The 20,874-nt window shown below is 41.4% G+C and overlaps 1 protein-coding gene across 1 annotated transcript in view; it reads left to right on the forward strand.

Moving 5' to 3' along the window:
- The first annotated feature begins 3,492 nt into the window (after positions 1–3,492).
- Positions 3,493–20,874, forward strand: part of PMFBP1 (polyamine modulated factor 1 binding protein 1) — a 37,096-nt gene continuing 19,714 nt past the window's right edge. Inside the window, exons 1-4 of the mRNA XM_024735706.1 lie at positions 3,493–3,654; positions 12,583–12,825; positions 16,196–16,417; positions 20,015–20,185. Coding sequence (XP_024591474.1) covers positions 3,637–3,654; positions 12,583–12,825; positions 16,196–16,417; positions 20,015–20,185 — 654 coding nt within the window. The 5' untranslated portion in view covers positions 3,493–3,636. The remainder of the gene's footprint in view (positions 3,655–12,582; positions 12,826–16,195; positions 16,418–20,014; positions 20,186–20,874) is intronic.

Genomic DNA, 20,874 nt, shown 5'->3' on the forward strand with positions numbered 1-20,874 from the left:
GGTCTGGAAGCACACCCATAACATCGTCGAGGTAATGCCTGTATCTAAGTGCACGGCTTATGTAAGTGAAACTCACCTAGCAGTGGGGGCTTATGATTTCGGCCGTTGTTGAAGACTTCAGATCTAGGACAGGATCAGATGGTGCCTGAGGGTCAGCATTAGACTCTCAGTTCTTCTCATGCCCCAGTACTGGTTACAGAGCTTTGAATGATGAAATGTCAGATTAAGTCAATTCCTACTGCGTATTGATACTCAAAAGGCATCTGCCTGGAAGTTAGCGTTCATAAAGTACATAAGATTAGCAATAGTGTACAGTGACCTCTGTGCACAGTGTTAGCAGGAAATTAAGTTTACTGGACCCTCAGAAACACTTGCCTTTCTGGAGTTCTGAGGTGAGCACAGCCTCTTCTTACAACTACCTACAGTAAAAATAGTACATGGTTCATGGAAATCACCTTATTACTCTCCCAGGATTTTCATTCTGTTCTGATGAATAAAAACCCTTGTGTAATTTGGCCTTCAGGAGTGAATGGTTAGGTTCTGATTTCAAAAGCAAATTTCATTTGACATCCAGCAAAATACATTTGTTATTCAACTGGTTTAGGGCATCCTCAAAGAAAGGATTATTTATTCCAAACCTCAAAGAAATTGCCTCAGAGACTCTGAGTCAATGCTAATGTCCAAATTAGATGAGATCATCTACATTAAAGATCCAATTCTGAAACCCTAGTGGTGCGACAATATTGGGCTAGCAGGCCTACTGCTCAGGGGACATCTAAAACTAGAAGGAGTGGGCTTTCTTTTAATTGGCCTGAGAGAGAGGGCATTGAGCTTTTAACATAGAGAGGCTCAAGTTGTATGTCACTGGTACTTTGTTAATAAGTCCTCAGTGTGCCAGGCTTCATATGCAACAATCTGGTGACATGGCCCTCACCTTAGGATGCATATATTCAGCATCAAGGCAAGAGTATAGGGCATTTGACACTTCCATAGAGTTGGCATTGTATTATCATCTAATCCGCTCATAGATGCGAAAGACAGTCCTGTGGCGAGGGGGGAAGGGATCCCTAGGCCCCCACTCCCGTGAGTCTCCATACTCTATTCCCAGTATGGCAGCTATGAGAAAAGGGATTTAAAGCACTAGAATCAAACTGCTGCTCCTTTTTTTTTTTAATTTATTACTTATAAGTTTATTTATTTAATTTTGGCTGTGTTGGGTCTTTGTTGCTGTGCGCGGTCTTTCTCTAGTTGTGGTGAACAGGAGCTACTCTGTTGCGGTGCGCCGGCTTCTCATTGCACTGGCATCTCTTGCTGCAGAGCACAGGCTCTAGGCACACGGGCTTCAGTAGTTGTGTCATGTGGGCTCAGTAGTTGTGGTGCACAGGCTCTAGAGTGCAGGCTCAGTAGTTGTGGTGCACGGGCTTAGTTGCTCTGCAGCATGTGGGGTCTTCCCGGACCAGGGCTCAAACCCGTGTCCCCTGCATTGGCAGGTGGGTTCTCAGCCACTGCGCTACCAGGGAAGCCCAAACTGCTGCTCCTTGTCAGGTCAAGGATTTTGTTTTCTATTTAGAGAACAGTGTCTGTACACCATTTTTTAGCTGCTCTACACATATTCTCTTAAGAGAGTCCCTGGTAATTGTCTTAATGGTAATTACATGCTTGGGGCAGTTGACACGCACTGTTATTTTTCAGAAAGTGGGGAACAAGGGACAAGAGCAGGAGAGGAAGAGGGAGAGTTTTGAGATAATGAAATGCTTTTAATGACAGAGCCACACCGTTAACCTAATTAAACTGTAAAGTGGTTTTAAAAAAATCCAGGTACTAAATGGAAATGAAGGCATAAATCAGCTGAGACAGCGGCACTTCTGGGAAACCTTCTGAATTCCGAATACTCTGACATTGCCATGTAGGATTCTCGTGGTTATTCTCTGTCCACCCCACCTCCCCGGCCTTGTGCAGAGGTCTCTTAAACTGACCTGTCCAGTAGGCTTGATTTATGATGTCCATATCAGGTCTCCGGCTCCCCCGGGAGTGTGCGTTATATAGCTCATATATTTAAGAAGCCAGTGCAGTCAGTGGGACATGGTGGCAGAGCACTGGCTGCAGGGTCAGGAGAGCAGAGCTCTCCTCATTCTGCTGCTAACCACCTATGGGACTTTGGACACTGTCACTTGGATCACTTTGCCATTTCTGTGCACTCATGGCTTCTGCGTGCTTTTGCACCTGCAACTCTCTTAGAAGAATTGCCCTTGGGCTTTTGGGTTCACTTTGCTCATAAGAGCAGAAAGCTGGAAGTCCTTGGGAGCTTACGTCCCATGAGGCAGCCCTTAGCCATTGACTGGCTGATGCTGAAGCTGACAGCCCAGCTTTCATTGCATCTAAGCAGGACAGACTCTGAGGTGTAACTTACACTCTGGAGTTTCCTGTGGAATTAGGCTGAAGCCACTCCCGCAAAACTTTGTCTGAAATCGTGCCCTTGCTCGGTTTCTTTCTCTTCCCTGTCCTGCTTCCCCCACCTCCTTGCTGATTTCTCTTGGGAGTGTTTCTTGAATAGATGCCATGAATCCTCACCAAAGAGCCTGCTCTGGGTAATTTAACATAAACAAGCACCTACTATAAAAGCACCAGCCACAGTTCCAATATCTAAAACTTGGAGGTGGTAGTGCTTGCCCTCAAGAGTGTTACAAAAGGTTTGCACAGTGATAGGACTCAAGCACTGGACAGGTTCACAGAGGGCTTCTTGCTAATTTCTTTTTACACCGTTGTCACCCACAACACTGGGAGTGGAAGGTGGCGTCCTCTATGACAGGGCACCCACCCTCTTCCCACAGCTGTATACCCCCAACCCCACCCAAGCTGCTATGCTCCCCATTCTCTATTTTGATCTTGATCACTAATTTCCATCTGACCTAGCAGTAATTAACAAATCTTTTTCTCTCATAATCAAAGACAGGGATCTTGTGCGATCAGCCCAGGGATTTTACTTTTATTCCCATTGGTGTACGTCTCCAAAGAAAAGCACTAGGTTTATAGGTGAGGGAGGTCTTTGGTTTAGTGGGTAGAAGGGAAAGTTAAGAGACTTTTCAGAAGCCACATCAACTCCATCACTGATTCACAGTAGTCTCGACAAGTCCATTTGACATCTCACTATGTTCATCTCATCAGTGACAGAGCCATTAATATTTACAGACAGTCCACTAGGTACCTGAAATTATTCTAGGCACTGACTTTCTCTTGAAAAGCAGGGGAAGCGTCTATGATGCACCCACAGTAGTGGGTGAAGATTAATTAATGTAAATAAGTAATTGTCTGAATAATGCAGAGCACCCGGACACCTCACAAATGGATACTGTGTAAACATTACGCTGGATGAGTAATGACAGCTAAGGGTTGATGGACAAATTTCCAGCAAATTTAAAGTCTCTGTCAACCAGTGAATGAAAGGAAGCATTTTCTTGATAGTTCATAATTGATGCTTTTGTTTTTCTGACTGCTGAGGCGGGGGAGAGAGACCGAGAAGTGAGCAGCCTGAACAGCAAGCTCTTGAGCCTGCAAGCTGACATCAAGAATCTACACGATGTCTGCAAGAGACAGGGGAAGACCCTGCAGGAGAATCAGCTCTGTGTGGAGGAGGAGATGATGGACAGCGGCCACGTAAGGGCTTCAACATCCGTTTCCCACCTCTGCCCCCCCGCTTCCACCTCTGCCCCCTTGGGCAGGACCAATAATAGAAAGTTCTTCCACTGGTCATTCAAGAGCATTTATTGAGCAAGCAGTGAGAAAGAATTAAACACACACACCCTAACACACACACACACACACACACACACACACACACACACAAATGCCATCCCTGCCCTCAGGATTTTTCCATCTAGCTATCTCCAAGGTCATCTACATCTGAGCCTCTGTCTTTTCCTTATCTGGCCTTTCACACCTGGCTTTGCAGCATCTGAGGCCCATTGCCCTGAAAAGACCAGATCATAGTTATATAAAGAGAGTAGCATCTCTTAATGGATTTTAGACAAACTTCTAAATCACCCATGAAAATAACAACCATCCCACTTGCTCCAAGATGTCACTTCCTATCGGTGCAACAGGAGCTCTTTATTGCCACACCTGCAGCTCTCTGACTACAAGCTTTTCTTCTGGAAGCAGGAACCCAATCATAGGACAAGCTGAAGTACAGAAGAGTTAATACCCCTAGAAGCAGCCCTCAACCAATGACTGATGGGGAGATGGTTGATTAAATAACCTATCTCCCTTGCCCTATCTCACTGGAGATAACTCCAGGCATGCTCTTTGCTCTGTCCCAGAGTTCCTCAGTGGGGCCCAGCATCAGTTGCCCAACAGTGCTAACTAGGTTGGTAACACACACCCTTTCACAGTTTCCTTCCCTGCCTTGTTCATTTCCCCGCTCCCCCTACCTGAGTTTCCTAAAATCACCTTCCACATAAGCTACTACTTGACGTCTGGTTCCTTGCCATAGGACTTGCTTCCAGAGGTGCCCAAGCCAAGATACTCAGTAACACCTGTCCTGAACAGGAGGACCTCCTGGCATGATCATCTTTCTTGAGACTGTGATTTTGAACTAATACTTACCCATAGCCTAGGCAGTTCATCAGCTGAGGCAACTTCATTTCACCCTGAGGTTTTCTCCCTTGGAAACTCTAGCTCCAAGCTCTTTAAGCCAGCCTCTAAATTTTTCCACACAAGCTGGGGAGCCAGCTGGGAGATATTTTCCCATAGCTCTGTAAACACTTTGGGTTGCCAAGAACTCCTAACTTGCAGTCTTCATTTCTGCTTAGGGACTTGAGTCCTTGGCAAACATAAGGCAGGTACTTGTTGCACAGACCTGTTGTTAGACCTCCAAGTTAGCGTCTTAGGTGCTGTGTAAACAATCACCATCATCTTCAACGTTTGCAGTCAAGGACCTGGTCTCTCTTAATTGTGTCTGTTAGAGTTCTCCCGGGACTTACCACCTCCCTATAAGAACAACAGATTGTTCCTCTGCAATGCCCTAAAAATGCTAACAACAAAGTAATTCTACCTTGTCTTACTGAGCACTACTGTCCTTTCTGTAGGAAGTCACAAATATAGAAAAATCCATTGGTTTTCCTAAATGGATCCCAGGAAGAATATTACCATAATTTATTTTCTTTCAGCGTTTTAAGATATTTTCACCATTGCTGTTGCAAGTTTATTTATTCCCCCAGTCAGGGAAAGCCATGTGGCATATAAATGTACCTGGCAACTTGGAGGGAGAAAGGTATTGTCACATTTTTATTCTAATTGCCCAGAAGAAGGTCGAACAGCTTGAAGCAAGCTTTAAAACACGCTCTTTTTTCCCCAGCACTTAGCGCAGAATTTAAATTGCAGACTACGAATACAAATACACAATTAGATGTAGATTTAACACTCATCTACTCAGAAAATCATGCAAGATCTGCCTTCCACAAGGAAATATAATATGGGAACAAAGGGGGAACCCAAGACTTTCTGAAATTTTGACTAATATCTGACAAGGAGCTGGAGAAATAAGCAGGAGGTCATAGTTCAGGACACAGTTGTGTGAAAAAATCAAAATATTATATCAGATGTTATGCGTAACTAAAGGAGTGGCAGGCAGAGGGTAGGTGACCTTGTAAATCAAGAATACGTTGTGCTCCAAATCCCACGAACAGAGAGAGCTGTGCCTAGGGAAAACCAAGTGAGGTGCCTAGGGTGCAAAAAGTGCCAACCCTGTACTTGCTCAACCCTGAGACTGAATGCCTCCTTTAAATTTGCACATCACTTGCCTCACTCTAGTCCCAACCCTGCTCACATATCAAAAGTGCCTCCATTAAAGTGAAAGGAGAAAAGGACAACAGAGATATCATAGTAAAATGATGATGAAACCAGAAAAAGAGCAGTTTCCCAGGCTCCTTTGGCCCCGGCGGTGGCATGGAGAGAATACCCTGATATTCAGTAGAGTCTGGATTGCCAAACTCATCTTTGCAGTGGACTGAGGAATTATTTTTAGCAGAAAACTGTAAGAAATTTGATTTCTGCAGATAAAAGTAATTCATTGAATATATAAAGATTAATACACTCGATGGAAATTATCACACAAAGATATCATTTTGAATCATTGGGAATAAAAAAACTTTAAGAGAAATTGCTAAATGCAATGTGGGATCTAGGATTGGCTCCTGGAACAGAAAAAAAAAATAGTAGAAGAACTGATAAAATCCAAATAAACTATGTAGTATAGGTAATAGCAGTTTACCAATGTTAACTTCCTAGTTGGACAAATGTACCATGGTTATGTAAAATGTTAACATTAGGGGAAGGTGAGTGAAGAGTATATGGGAACATTCTGTACTACTTTTGGAATTTTTCTGTAAATCTAAAATTATTCCAAAATAAAGAGGGTTTTTTTTTTTTAAGTGAATCTCTGGTAAATAGAGATCACTGATAAGAAAAATGTCTAAACCATGAAGATGTGTCCAGAAGAAATGGATGTCACTGAAACACACAGTTCTACACTCTACCAATGTAAGAAAGTACAAGGAATGCAATCTGTAGAAGATATAAAAAGTAATAGGTGAACCTATCTAGTGATATAAGGCTAAACCAGGCTTACATGGGAAATATCTCACTTCCTACCTCAAAAATAGGGAAAGAAGTTCTGACAATGACTGGGAAAAGATGGGGCTTTTCCTCTTAAATGAAGAAAAATAAAAATCAGCAGGGATTCAGTTTTCAGAGCAATGCTAACCTGAGCACAAGAGTCAGCACAAACTAGGAGAGGGAATAAAATGGTTTAAAAGTATTTGGAAAAGCCGGCTTTAGGTAAAGCAGCAGGCCCTGATGACATGCTTCGAAGAGAAGCAGCCGCACAGCACAGGGAGATCAGCTCGGTGGTTTGTGACCACCTAGAGGGGTGGGATAGGGAGGGTGGGAGGGAGGGAGACCCAAGAGGGAAGACATATGGGAACATATGTATATGTATAACTGATTCACTTTGTTATACAGCAGAAACTAACACACCATTGTAAAGCAATTATACTCCAATAAAGATGTTAAAAAAAAAATAAGACCCAGCACAGCCAAAATAAATAAATAAATAAATAAAGAGTACTTAAGGAATTGGCAGGTGTTATTACATAGCTGCTAGCAATTATCTTTGAGAACTCAAGGGGATAAAGAAAGTCCCTGTAGACTGAAAAAGGGTAAATGCAGTGCTCATCTTTTTAAAAAGGGAAAAAGGACAATCCCGGTAATTATAGACCTGTCAACTTAACTTCAATATCAGGGAAAATATAGAACTTAACATCAATCAATTAGCATCAACTTGAAAAGCACAAAGTATTGGGTGGAAACCAACATGACTTTTCAAAAGACGAATCATGCCAGGCCAATTAATTTTCTTCTGTGATCAAGTGGCCACATAGGCAAGGAGGGAGCAGTAGCTATAATCTCTTTGACCATAAGTAGGGCTGAAAAGTAGTCTAAATATGGCAACAGTTCCTACAGGTGGCCAAGTCTCTATCTTTTAAGACAACTGAGGCCTGGACAGAAATCTAGCTGAGAAACACTGGTAGACCAGATGGCCTCTGGAATCATTTCCAACCCTGGATAGTCATTTTAGGAACTAATCTTACTTCCATGAGACTATTTCCAACTTGCTCACTTTCTCCAGATCTCAGTTTAAAGGTCAAAGCAGAATCTAGTAAAATATCTATGTCTTCACTCTAAAGAAAACTTTTTTAAAAAAGAAGACAAAGAAGCAGTAGAAAATGCATTGATGCCTTTGTGACACTGCTTTTTGGTACAAATGTAAGTGAAATTCAGGCTTAATCCATAGTATGTCATTTTCTATTCATGTAGAATTAAGAAAAATAATCTTTTGAATACTTAAGGATAAATAAGTAGAAATTTAATAGGTCTCAGATAAGTCTAGGCATTTCTCCAAGTCTTTGAAATTTGACTCCTAAGCCCATAGGTATCTACAGTGTGCAAATGTTTAATTCTCATCCAAGAAAACTCTAGTTTCTCTGCAGGTATGAGCAGTTCTTGGATCTTTATAAGCAGGCAAATTAGATCAGGTGCTACCTTTGCCCTGTACTGAAAGATTTTAGTGAACTCTCATCATCTGGTTGGTCTCTTATATTACCTCAAACCAAAATTAAACCCAGAAGTTTTAACATGTCCTCTGAGGAAGAGATGATTAGCAGTTCCCCAGTATCACTGCCAGGTTACTAAGCTTTATACTAGGAAAGGACATTCTTTACCCACAGGAGGCTTTAAAGCCAAAGAACAATTATGAACACACCAAAGTATAGATGATGTACTTGGAGGGGAAGCCCTAAGGAAAGAGTTTGACTTCTTTAAAAGAAGAGCATTTCTCTTATTCTTTTGGGTAATGAAGACACAGTGGGGACATGGATATAAGGGAAAGCAGAGAAAGAATATAATGAGGAGATTAGTCAGTTTTCAACTGGGTCATACACATCCAGCAGTGGAGAGGCAGGTCCAAATCAATACTTGCACACAAGCACTAGAAGGACCAGGAATCCTGTTTCTTAGTTTTCAGAGATCAAGTCACTGTCAACAAAGCCAAGAGAAACAGGATTGGAGCAAAATTTGGTAAGGATTTTATTGGGTATTAGCTTTACTAAAATAAGCCCTTCTGCAGTAACCATACACCAGATGTTCACTCCTTTGCTTTAGTTCTACCCACATTAAGTATTTATTCGTGACCACGTCTTTTTCCGATTAGCTCCCCACCCCAGAGTTTACCTGTATAGACAGAGGACTTGGGCTCTTGAGAACCTCCCCCATATATGTTTCTGTGCATGCACACCTGAGCACACACACACACACACACACACACACACACACACCCCACTCCCAAGTCCCTTCTCTCTGAACCTCATTCACAGATGAGTTGTAAGAATAGCACAATTCTTATCTTGAAAAGGATGAAAGCACTTAACTAAAAACATTTATTATAAACGTTGGCAATTGTAGCTACACAGAGTAAATACAAAATTCAGCTTTGTTTGGCCTAGGAAAGAATTCTCTCAGGCCAAGGGTTCAGCTTGTCTTTGCCTGGGATTTTTTTTGCCTGGTGACCATTGTGGTGCCTTTTCTGTCTTCTCTTTCAGATTGAACTGACACAGTCAGCTGTTGTCTCTCTGGCTCTGAACTGGGCTGATCAGCCTCCCTGATCTTATCTGTGCTGTCTCCACCCACTCTCACTACAGAAGATTTTCTCTCTTTTGGGTCCCAGCTCTTACTGAATTAATCTCTTTAACACTCCATCTCTCCAGTTACTCAGAGAAAAACCATGGAGTTATCCTGCCTTGTATGACCATTATCTCCCACCATCCCACATCTAACGCAGAAGCAAATCCTGTGGAGTCTACTTTCAAATATACATCTAAAATCCAGCCATCTCTCCCAACTCCTCCCTTGGTCCATGCCGCCGTCACTTCTCACCTGGATTCTTGCAGTAGCCTCCACGCTGGTCTCCCTGCTTCTATCTTTGACTCCCTACAGTTCATTTTCAATCTAACAGCCAGTGTGTCCTTTGTGACATCTACAGGAGATCACATCACTTCTCTGCTCAGTATACTCCACTGGCCTTTCACCTCCCTAAAAGGAAAAGTTAAAATTTTCAGAAAGGCCTACATGGTCCTAGAGGACCTCACCTCCCTTTCCTTTCTCACCTCATCTGGTACCGTTCTCCCCCTTACTGTCTCTGCTCCAGCCAGAACAAAGTGGCTTCTCAAACACCGCCAGGCCCCTCCCACCTCCAGGCCTTAGCACCTGCTGTTACCTCTCACTGGAGTGTTCCTGTTGTAGATTCCCACCAGGCTCCTTCCCTGCCTTCCCTGGACTCAGATGTCACCTTCTCAAAGCGATCTTCCATGAGAACAAAATTAATTCCAAATTACAACTTCCTCCATCCTGGCATTCCTCATCTCCCTCCCCTGCTTTACTCTCCTCCACAGCACTTTTTCCTCTTAATAAACTACATAACTTACTTCTGTAATTTGCTACCTCTCTCTCTCTCTCTCGTTCCCTCTCTCTGTCTCTCTCTCCCTCCACACATTCCCCCCAGTAGATGCAAAATTCTTGAAGGCAGAGATTCTGTTTTATATACTTCTGTATCCCCATTGCCTAGTCGAGTGCTTGGCACATAGCTGGTGTTCCCTTAATATTTGCTAAACAAATTAACTAAATGAAAATATATTCACACAATAGCTACCATGTTAATGTTCATAGCAGCATTACTCATAATAGAAACCGAAGCAATCCAGCTATCTATTAACTGGTGAACAGATAAACAAAGTATGGTGTATTCATACTCTTCAGCAGTAAAAATCAGTATTCAGAACAGAATCCTGATTCTTGCTACAGCCTGGATGAACCTCGAAAACATTATGCTAAGTGAAAGAAGCCAGACACAAAATATGACATATTATACAATTCCACTTATATGAAATGTCTGGAAAGGGCAAATTCACAGAGGCAGGAAACAGAGTAGTGGTTGCCTGGAGCTGGGGTAGCAATGGGAGTGACAAATGGGCATGAGGGAATTTTCAAGGCGATGGAAACATTCCAAAACTGGATTGCAATCATGGTTGCCCAACTCTATAAATTTGCTACAAATCATTGAATCGTACACTTACAGTAGTTGAATTTTATGATATATAGAGAATACTTCAATAAACCGATTTAAAAAAGTTTATTTTAAAAAAATTTGAAATTACTCTGTTAATGAGGCCAAGGCCACAAGCTCAAATTCTTGTGAGCCAGTGAGATTGCTTATTCTCTATTTTGTTTCTTTCTTTCCTCCAATACCTAGCTGTGTGTGAATCTATAATCTAGGCCCTATAGGAGTAGACATAACCCCTGCCCTTTGGGAATTTATAATCTAATTAAAAGATAAGATGCACAGAGATCATTACAATGCAAGGCAGAATATGAAATGCCACATTAAGGACATGCCAGGGAAGTGTTAAGTAGGAAGACAGTAAGCAGAGAAGGGCGCTAAGGAATGCCTACAGGCCACCCTCTTCACCCCCCTCTCTCCCACATGTCACCATGTTACTGAAAGTGGGATCTGACTGCTCGCTACTCTAAAGCCAATACTCAAGAGGCAAGGTTGGTAAAAGGAAACTGCTTTATTTCAGAGGCTGGCAACTGGGGAGGAGGGCAGACTCACATCCAAAGACTGACTCCCCCCACTGACAATCAGTGGGCAAGAGCTTTTAAAGCAGAGTTTCAGGGGTGTATATGTGGAGGGAGGGGGCTGCATGCAGAAACAGCACAGTCAGCCCTGACCGTCACCTTGAAATTGGTCATCGGTGGGTCTGACCAGCGTCATCTTGTTTGTTTTAGGTACAGTTAATCTTCAGTTCCAGGGTGGGTTTGTTCCCACTTCTTTGAGCCCATTTCTCAGAATTGTGGCAGCTTATGTCATGGCTACAGTCTGGTCATCATGTAATTAACTTTTTTCACCTGGGGGTTTCAGTATCTACCAGACAGCTCAAGGGATACGGCTCAGAATATTATCTATAGCCCTTGAGGAGGAACTAAATGTCCTTGACTTTGTTTAATGACTAAACTGTTATTAGTCGGTCTTGTTTGACTGCTTTACTTTGCTTCTGCATTTTCTCACTTCTCTGATTAAACTTATTCTTTGGCTAAAGTTTTTCTACAGACAAAAGGCAGGCAGAGCACATGGAGGGGAGGACCATAGGGTCCTGCTCCATTTCAACCAGGAATATTGGGAAAGAAAATATAGAAGCATCAGTGCAAAGATCTCAATTGTACTAGAATAAACAACTCAGGGATGTGTCCTATTAGCAGAATACCTGATACAGTGTAGGTGTTCAACATATGCATGAATGAAAATGTAGGTGGGGTGTGGCAGCATTTCAGGTTGATTGTAGACTGGCAGGGAGAGATCTCACACACACACATACACACGCACACATACACACACACACACACACACACACACACACTCAGCATCTGCAAGGTCACATCTGCCTTCAGAATGAGACAGAGTCAGTGCCCAGATGTGCCTGAACAATATCTCTGCCTCCCGTTTCCCAGCATTCCAGAAAGCTATTTCCCCAAGAGTTTGTCCTTTTATCTGGGCATTTTTAATAATCAAGTTTAGTCCAAGAACCATAACCAGAAATTCATTCCCTTCCAGGTCAATTGTGTTATCTTTATACGTGAAGACAAAACATAAGCATATTATCGAGTGTATCTTTATACTACTCTCTAGGTTCTTTATGTGAATGTTTTTTCTTCTGACCTACATAATAGGAATGGTAGATCTAAATAGTAGGAAGAAACTATGGTTTTTTCCTTCTTTTAAATCCTTCCCATAGAGTGAAAGTGCAAAGTGATGTTTAATTGTGAATAGAGTGAAATGTTTAATAAGTGCTCTGGAGATGAAAAGATAAATGGATGGATAAATGGATGTGAATGGTTGAACAAATGAAAAAGATCAAAGAATGAATGCCTGCTTGGTGACAGTCTAAAGCCTTTCTGTATATTTGATCTCAATTACAGAATAAGAAGCAAGTGTCAGCATTTGAGGAGTCACACATGGAGTTTGAGCCCAATAAACAGTGTCATCTGAGACAACTCCAACAACTCAAGAAAAAGTTGCTGGCCCTTCAGCAAGAACTGGAGTTTCGCACCGAGGAGCTGCAGACTTCTTACTGTTCCCTCCTGCAGTATCAGTCCATCCTGGAGAAGGAGACTTCCGACCTGGTTATTCTCCACCATCACTGCAAGATGAAAGAAGATGAGGTATAAATAAAGTAACTATGGAAATGTCCCATATGCCCATGTACCTACAGAAATCAGGCCAAAGCTACTAGAAAGCAAGCATTGGACTTAGAGAAGAGCTTCACAGCATCTTGAGCAGGTTTTATCAACTTTCCCTCTTTAATTCTTGATTTTTTTTGAAGCTGAACAGAGGGAACTAAACAGAATGGCATAATTGGGTGAAAGCTCCAGTATTAATGCACATGGGGTATGTGGTATGTGTGTACATGTGTGTGTGCACGCACATATATGTGTATGGTGTGCATGTAGGTTTGTCATCTCCATTCTATTACCATGGCAATTTAAATGCAAAAGACTCTGGTTCTCTGAGGGTTATGAAGGAGGTATAAGGTCCATTAAGTCAATCATATTTAGAAAAATCAAGTTTGGGTCATATATAAATTCCTGACACTTGCACAGTTGATAAGATAACCAGACACTGAGTCTTGAGTCAATCACTGACAGTACCAGATCAGTCATTTTTTTCAGACTGGAGTTTTAGATCACGTAGACTTAGCTTAAGTACATTCTGGACATTCATTTCTATTCATGTCCGAGGATAGTATTTTTTTTTAAACCAGAAAGTATCATCCTTGTAGAATCCCAAGTAAATTCCAAAGACCAAAGTCATAGAACTAAAATCAGCTGGGAAGTGATAGCACTGGCAGTAGTAAAACCATGGGTTCAAAGGAATGGGACAGGGACTTCCCTCGTGGCGCAATGGTTAAGAATCCGCCTGCCAGTGCAGGGGACACAGGTTCCAGCTCTGGTCCAGGAAGGTCCCACATGCCGTAGAGCAACTAAGCCCGTGCGCAACTATTGAGCCTGCGCTCTAGAGCCCGTGAGCCACAACTACTGAGCCTGCTCTCTAGAGCCCACAAGCCATAACTACTGAGCCTGCATGCCACAACTACTGAAGCCCACGCGCCTAGAGCCTGTGCTCCACCAACAAGAGAAGCCACCGCAATGAGAAGCCCTCGCACCGCAACAAAGAGCAGCCCCTGCTTGCCGCAACTAGAGAAAGCCCGTGCGCAGCAACGAAGACCTGACGCAGCCATAAATAAATAAATACATTTATTAAAAAAAAAAAAAAAGGGAATGGGACAGGCAGCCTCCTCTGGCATTTTCTTCCTCTGCCCTTAAAGATAAAATTCCAAGGGCTATCTTGAATGGTGCTGTTTTAAGAACTAACTCCAGGGGTTTTATGAAGGGCCTTAAAGAACATGGAATTTTTTTTAAAGGAAATATTATGACCAATAAGAATTTGCTGAAAAGGACTGGGAGGGAAAGGAACAAAGAAAGGTTATCCTACATAATATAATCTGGGACAAAGCCTGTGAGCATAAACCATGGTTTAATAAAGCTAATGCAGGGCTGTGTTAAAACTGTCTGGTTCATCTTAACTTAAACAAGAGTCCAGCCTAGATAAAGTCACCCTGAATTAGTTGGGATTCTATTTGGCTGCATATAACAGAAAACCCCATAGTAATAGTGTCTTAAATAAGATAGTTTATTTCTATGACATATAAAAGAAGGTCAGAGAGAGGTAGTCTAGGACTGTTACGGTAACTACATGTTTCATCAGATACATAGGGTTCTGTCTTTCAGCACCACCATCATCAGCCCAAGGCTTCCATTTTCTAGTTCACCTAAGACAGCTGCTGGAGCTCCAACCATCACATCTTCATTCCAAATAATCGGGTGGGAGGTGGGGTGGGGAGAGAAAGGCACACTCCTCCCTTTTAAGGACACTTCCCAGGAGCCGCACACAACACTTTCACTTATATACCATCGGCGAGAATTAGTCACGTGGCTACAGCTAGTTCTTAGGAAGGCAAGGAAATGCAGTGTTTTAGTGAGGCTCACTATTGTCCCAAATAAAGTCAAGGTGTGGGATTCGGCAAGCAGCAGTCACAAAATGGGAAAACTTTGGAAAAATTACTTTAGGCATTCTGCCAAGTTCCCCCAATATTTTGTTCACAGAAGTATCAAACTTCTGTCTAATGTTGGGTTTCCCAACAACAGATCTTAAGGAGATGAATATAAGTACTAGTCAATTCAGGAGGTGATCCCAGGAAGCATGGTGGGAGAATAGGGAAGTGAGTCAAACAAAGGCGGGAAGCCCATAAAGAAAATCAAGAGGATCACTGCTATGGGAAACTGGGGTTCAATCCCTCTGGAGAATTCTGGGAGATAATGTAGAACACCCCTCAGATTGATCCCAGCCAACCACCCCAGTCATCGTTTGAGAGTTGCACCTGAGGGTATTAAACTCCCCAGTGCTTGTCACTTGCCTTGTCTTGCTCCTCTGCTTGAGTGGACTCCTGGGGCCAGAGCAACGCTCAGGCAAAGAGTTGAAGATGCTTGTGGTTGGAATGGGGTTAGCATGCAAAGGGATGGTGAGTGTCAAGGGGATATGAGCTTCCATTATAAACGTTTGAATATAAAATATTCCTTTCCTCTTTTCCTTACCAAATAAACACCTCAAACTAAATGATCTTCTCCCAAGACGAATCTCAAATGACAGGCAGCAAATATATTAGCTTAGACCAATAAAATGTGTTCTGTCTGACTTCTACTGAACTATTTGAACCCAAATGAAGCCTTCCTGATGACCCTCCTGCTCTTAACTTTTTCAACACATACAATTCAAGCTATATAATTTAGCTCACTCAACAGTTGTTTGCTAATTTTAAATCGTATCTCTCCCCGATTTGTAAGAGTTTGTAAATTCTTTGAGGGAGGAGCCTATGTTATATAGGTATACATACCCCTAAGCACCCAAAACAGTGCTCATGAGCATTCAATAAATATCTGTCAGTTGGTTGACTAATTAATTGATTAGGAAGAAAAAGAACCTAAATAAGGATGCTGCAAATCCCAGTGGAACTTCGGGTCATGTTCCCCCACTATCTCTAGGGAACTTTGCTGACATGGGCCTGTGTGCACGAGGGGCTCCACATTTTCTAAATTAGACCTCTAGAGAATACATAGGAAAGAAAGAATACTGGCATTTTAAGCCCTTAAAAAATGGAGCTATACATTCATTCTTATTAATCAACTAACAAGTCTTTATTGAATTAACTACATACCAGACAGAATGAGAAATAGATATGGTCCCTGCCTTTAAGAAGCTTACCATCTAAACAGGACAAACTTTAAAAAAAAATTTCTAATCATTAACATTCTGATTTTATGTCTTGTAGTTTTTAGGTCTGAGCTGGGCCTGTTCTTTGCATCTGGGTTTCTAGTTAAGATATGAGACTCCTCTGCATGTGGTCTTATAGCAATATCCTTTCCTCGTTAGATGCTTCTATGGGTTCAGTGTTGTTGTTTTTTCCTACACCAACAGGTGATTCTCTATGAGGAAGAAATGGGAAATCATAATGAGAACACAGGGGAGAAGCTCCATTTGGCCCAGGAGCAACTCGCCTTGGCCAGGGACAAAATCCTCTCCCTAGAAAGGAGCTTAAACCTCTACAGGGATAAATACCAGACTTCCCTGAGCAGCATCGAGTTACTGGAGTGCCAAGTGAAGATGTTGGAGGGGGAGCTCAGCAGGATCGTCAGTCAGGTAGGACTTAAACCAGACCACTCAGACCAGGAGCTCCCAGGTGGTCCCTGTAACAGTCCCAGCCTCTCTGCCAGAAACCCAAACCTTCAACCAGTTGTCATTCCTTCCCTTGAATTTTGTAGCCCTCAGTTTTGAACTTCCAGCCTTCACATCTCCTGTAAGATTGCTCCTTAGGAATTTTAAGACTCCTTAATTAATTTAAGGAGCCACAACTTCAAATAAGGCAGAAAGTGAATTACCAAATGAGCTCTCAAATCTTCCATGTTGCCATGGGGGTCCGGCAGGGGGCTATTCCAGGTCACAGGACTCATGGAAACCATAGCTTCAGGATCAAATAGGAGGAGAAAGCCACAAAACATAGCAAAGAAGTGACTGAACTTGTTTCTTTTTTCTTTCAATTGCTTTTTAAAATTACACAAGTAATACAACAATATAGGCTCTCTAGACAGAATTATGGAGATTAAATGTAAAAGTCTACCTTCAGCCTTCTCCACTCCACTCTTCTCCCCCTAGGCAATCACCCGAAATGTTCTGGCAGTCTTCCCCATCCTATTGCTATGTAAAAAGTTAGAGTTTTCTTTTTACATAAATGAGTCATTTTATAAATATGGTTCTACACTTTGCTTTCTAAATGTATATCTTGATGATTTCTTCTAGTTACTACCTTGTATTCTGTAGTATGACTGTACCCTGTACCATCTACTGACCTGTTTGTCTACTACAAACAAGCTGTAAATGAACATCTTTATCTCTACGGGGTTAATTCCTGAAGTGGGATTTTGCTGGGTTAAAGGAAATGCTTATTTTTAATGTTTAAAGATACTTCTAAATTGAACACCAAAAAGGTTCTACCAGTTTACACTTTTACCAACAGTAATTTCCCTACACTCACAGGGTATGTTTTCAGTCTTTTTAAGTTGTGCTAAACTGATGCATGGGGAAAAAAAATAGATTTTCTCATTTTCTCAATTTTTTTTTCCTTTAGTTCTAATAGCTGTGGGTTGGGTTCCCCAGGAAGCAGACTCTGAGACAGACTGGTATACAGGACGTTTTTAGAGAAAGCTCTTGGCATCAACACCTGTGAAGGGGAAGGAAGCAGGGTTGGGCAGATGGAGAAGCTGGGCTCTGATGGTCCTAGCAAAGGCCTCAGCCAACCTCATGGAGACCTCTGGGGCTGGAAGGACCTTTGAGCTATTCTAAATTGGGGAGAAGGGAGCTGGCCTTTATAGCTCCATGTTGGTCAGTGATTGGATGTGAGCTGTCTTCCTAGGGAGAGACATGACCTTGGGCAAAAGTTTTCTTCAGCCCAGGCAATCCCCAAGAGGGCTGACAGCTGAGTCTATCTTAGGGCATCGCCCCCAGCAGCTGGAGGAGTAAGTCCTTCACTGCTGAAGGGGATCTGGGAGACCCATCACAGCTCCCACCTTGTGAATGAAGTAATGAGCCTGTTCATAAGTGAATCGGTCCTGTGGATTTCTGTTTTACGAATTGCTTTTAAATCCTTAACCAATTATTTAATTGGGTTGTTAGTCTTTTCTGTGTTGACTTATAGGAGGTTCTTAATATATTACAGGTAATAATGCTTCATTATATAAGTTATAAATATTTTCTCCCAGTTTGTAACTTTTCATTTTCTCTTATTAATGGTATTTTTCAACATACAAAACTTTTGAATTTTTATGAAGTTAAATCTCTTAGCTCTTCTTTATAGATTCTAGGTTTTATGTTTTGTTTAGGAAGGCCTTCATTACCCTCAAAATTGCAAAAGTTTATCTTATATTGTCTTTTAGCACTTTTTAAAAATTTATTTATTTTATTTGTTTATTTTTTAGCTGTGTTGGGTCTTCGTTGCTGTGCGTGGGCTTTTCTCTAGTTGCGGTGACCGGGGGCTACTCTTCGTTGTGGTGCGCGGGCTTCTCATTGCGGTGGCTTCCCTTGTTGCAGAGCACAGGCTCTAGGCATGTGGTCTCAGTAGTTGTGGCACGTGGGCTCAGTAGTTGTGGCATGTGGGCTCTAGAGTGCAGGCTCAGTAGTTGTGGCACATGGGCTTAGTTGATCCACAGCATGTGGGATCTTCCTGGACCAGGGCTCGAGCCCGTGTCCCCTGCGTTGGTAGGCGGATTCTTAACCACTGCGCCACCAGGGAAGCCCTAGCACTTTTATAATTTTGTATTTTTATGTTTTTAGCTTTAGTCCACCTGGAATATACATATATATATAATGCACACATACATATATATATTTTTTATATATACATAATAAGAGTATCATCTTACTGTTTCTTAACTTTTTTATTGTTTTCCATTCCTTTTTCCACATAGACACTGAATTATTTATACACTCATGGGCAGCTTTCATGCTTAGTGAACATGAACTATTTCTAACTTTGCCTGAAAAAGCCCAGTTAGGGAGACAGTTTAATGGAGAAAGTATCTACCGTCCAAACTAGGACTTTTTGGGTTTTTTTGCCTGTCTGCATCAGTTCACCCCATTATTAGTGCAGACCAGTGAACAGGTAGTAACCTTCATGCATGATTTCAGATGATCTAGAGAAAGACATTTTTTTAAAAAACGCACTTCTGGGAAAACAGCCATATTCATGGTGATGAGTGTCAACTGGTATGTTTTCTTTGAAGGACAATTGTGCAATATCAAAGTTTTAAATAGATCCAATTTAAATAGATTACTACTTCTACAAATTTAATCTACACGTAAACTAGAATAGGTGCTCAGAGATCTATGTGCAAAAATAGTCATTTCAGCTTCGTTTTAGAAAAAACTTGGAAGCAACATATATTCCCATCGATAGAAGACTGGATAAACATCTTTAAAAGCAATTTAAAAGAGCAAGATAAAAGCACATGTACTAACATGGATACATTTCTAAGGCATCTTGTTGAGAAAAAAAATGTTTCAAAAAGACAAAATAATATATGTATTCTACAATATTCATTTATATGTATGTAAATGTATAAAGTTCTAGAAGGATATGCACAAATTGTCATCTCTGGAGAATGCAGCAAGTATGGGATTAGAGGTGGTGGTCAAAGAGAAATTTAGACTTGCCTGTAACATTACAATGTTTTAGAAAGATTACATATATATGTGTGTGTGTATTACTCGTGCAGTTTGAAATTAATTTTAAAAGAAGAGTAAGATAGATCCACAAACAGCAATATGGAAAATATCCTAAATAAGTTGCCAAGTGAAAACACAATGTTTAGAAGAGTGTGCAGAAGCCTTTCAGTTGGTGGGGGAAGAGTAGAGGGTTATATACGTATACATATACGCATATGTAAATATGAATAAATTATCCCCAGAAGGATATACAAAAAACTGGTAACACAGACCGTCATGGAAAAGGGGACCTGTGTCATGGAGGGTCAAGACTGACTTTTCAGTGTATTCTCTTGTGAACGCTTCGAACTTTTTACCGTGTGTCCACTTAATTTTTTTCTTTGGTTAAGGAAGCTCTGATTCACATATATGAATATAAACTTTTAGAATACAGGTCTAGAGATCTTCCATGTTCATGGCATTCTGAAATTGACTCAAAAATTATGAACAAGATCAACCTATTATTTTTAAATATCCCAGGAGCCCAAGAGTAATGGTGATCATTCAAAGGTGCATATACACACTTCTCCCTGCATGATTCAAGAGCATCAGGAGACCCTGAAACGACTATCTGAAGTCTGGCAGAAGGTCTCTGAACAGGATGATCTAATAAAGGAACTTCGAAATAAGCTAGCCTGCAGTAACGCTTTGGTAAGTGTCTCCTTCTAGAACATTTTCCCAAGAGACCCAAAATAAAGCCATGAGGAAAGAGAGGAGGGGAAAAGAGTCACCTAAAGTAATCTCTTTTCCAGTACTCCTCAAATGTCTTACATATTCATGTCCCTGCCTCTTGTTCATACTCTCCATGGTATGCATCCCCCAACCCACACTAAGTTTGAGATTCTAAAGAGACTTAAAATCTCACACAACAACCAGGGTGTCCATCAGTAGGGAAATAGTTAAAGAGATTAAGAGGAATGATTAAAGAGCTATCCATATTATGGAATAACACACAGCCAAGGGAAAAGATTAAGCAGATCTGTAAGGGCTGCATGGAAGATGTTTGCGATACACTGTTGAGAAAAAGTTGCAGAATCTTATGTATAGTTCAATCCCACTTTTGTTTTTTAAGGTCTTTGATCGCAATAGAGAAGTATATACTGTAAATTGCCAATAGTGCCCCCTCCCCCTTAGTAGAAGTGAGAGAGGGGAGAATAAGTGGATAGGAGAGTCTCACTTCTTATTTTCAATGCTTGGGTTCTATTTGAATTATTTTCAACAAACAAGAACAAAAGTTTCATATTTTTTTTAATTTTAAAAAACATGTACACATTCACCCACTCCAAAAGAAACTTCCTTCTTTATTTCTTGAACTTTGAATCCTATCTTCTGAGAGATTC

This window comes from Neophocaena asiaeorientalis, unplaced genomic scaffold (genome assembly GCF_003031525.2).
Source record: "Neophocaena asiaeorientalis asiaeorientalis breed wild unplaced genomic scaffold, Neophocaena_asiaeorientalis_V1.1 scaffold40, whole genome shotgun sequence".
Taxonomy (NCBI): domain Eukaryota; kingdom Metazoa; phylum Chordata; class Mammalia; order Artiodactyla; family Phocoenidae; genus Neophocaena; species Neophocaena asiaeorientalis.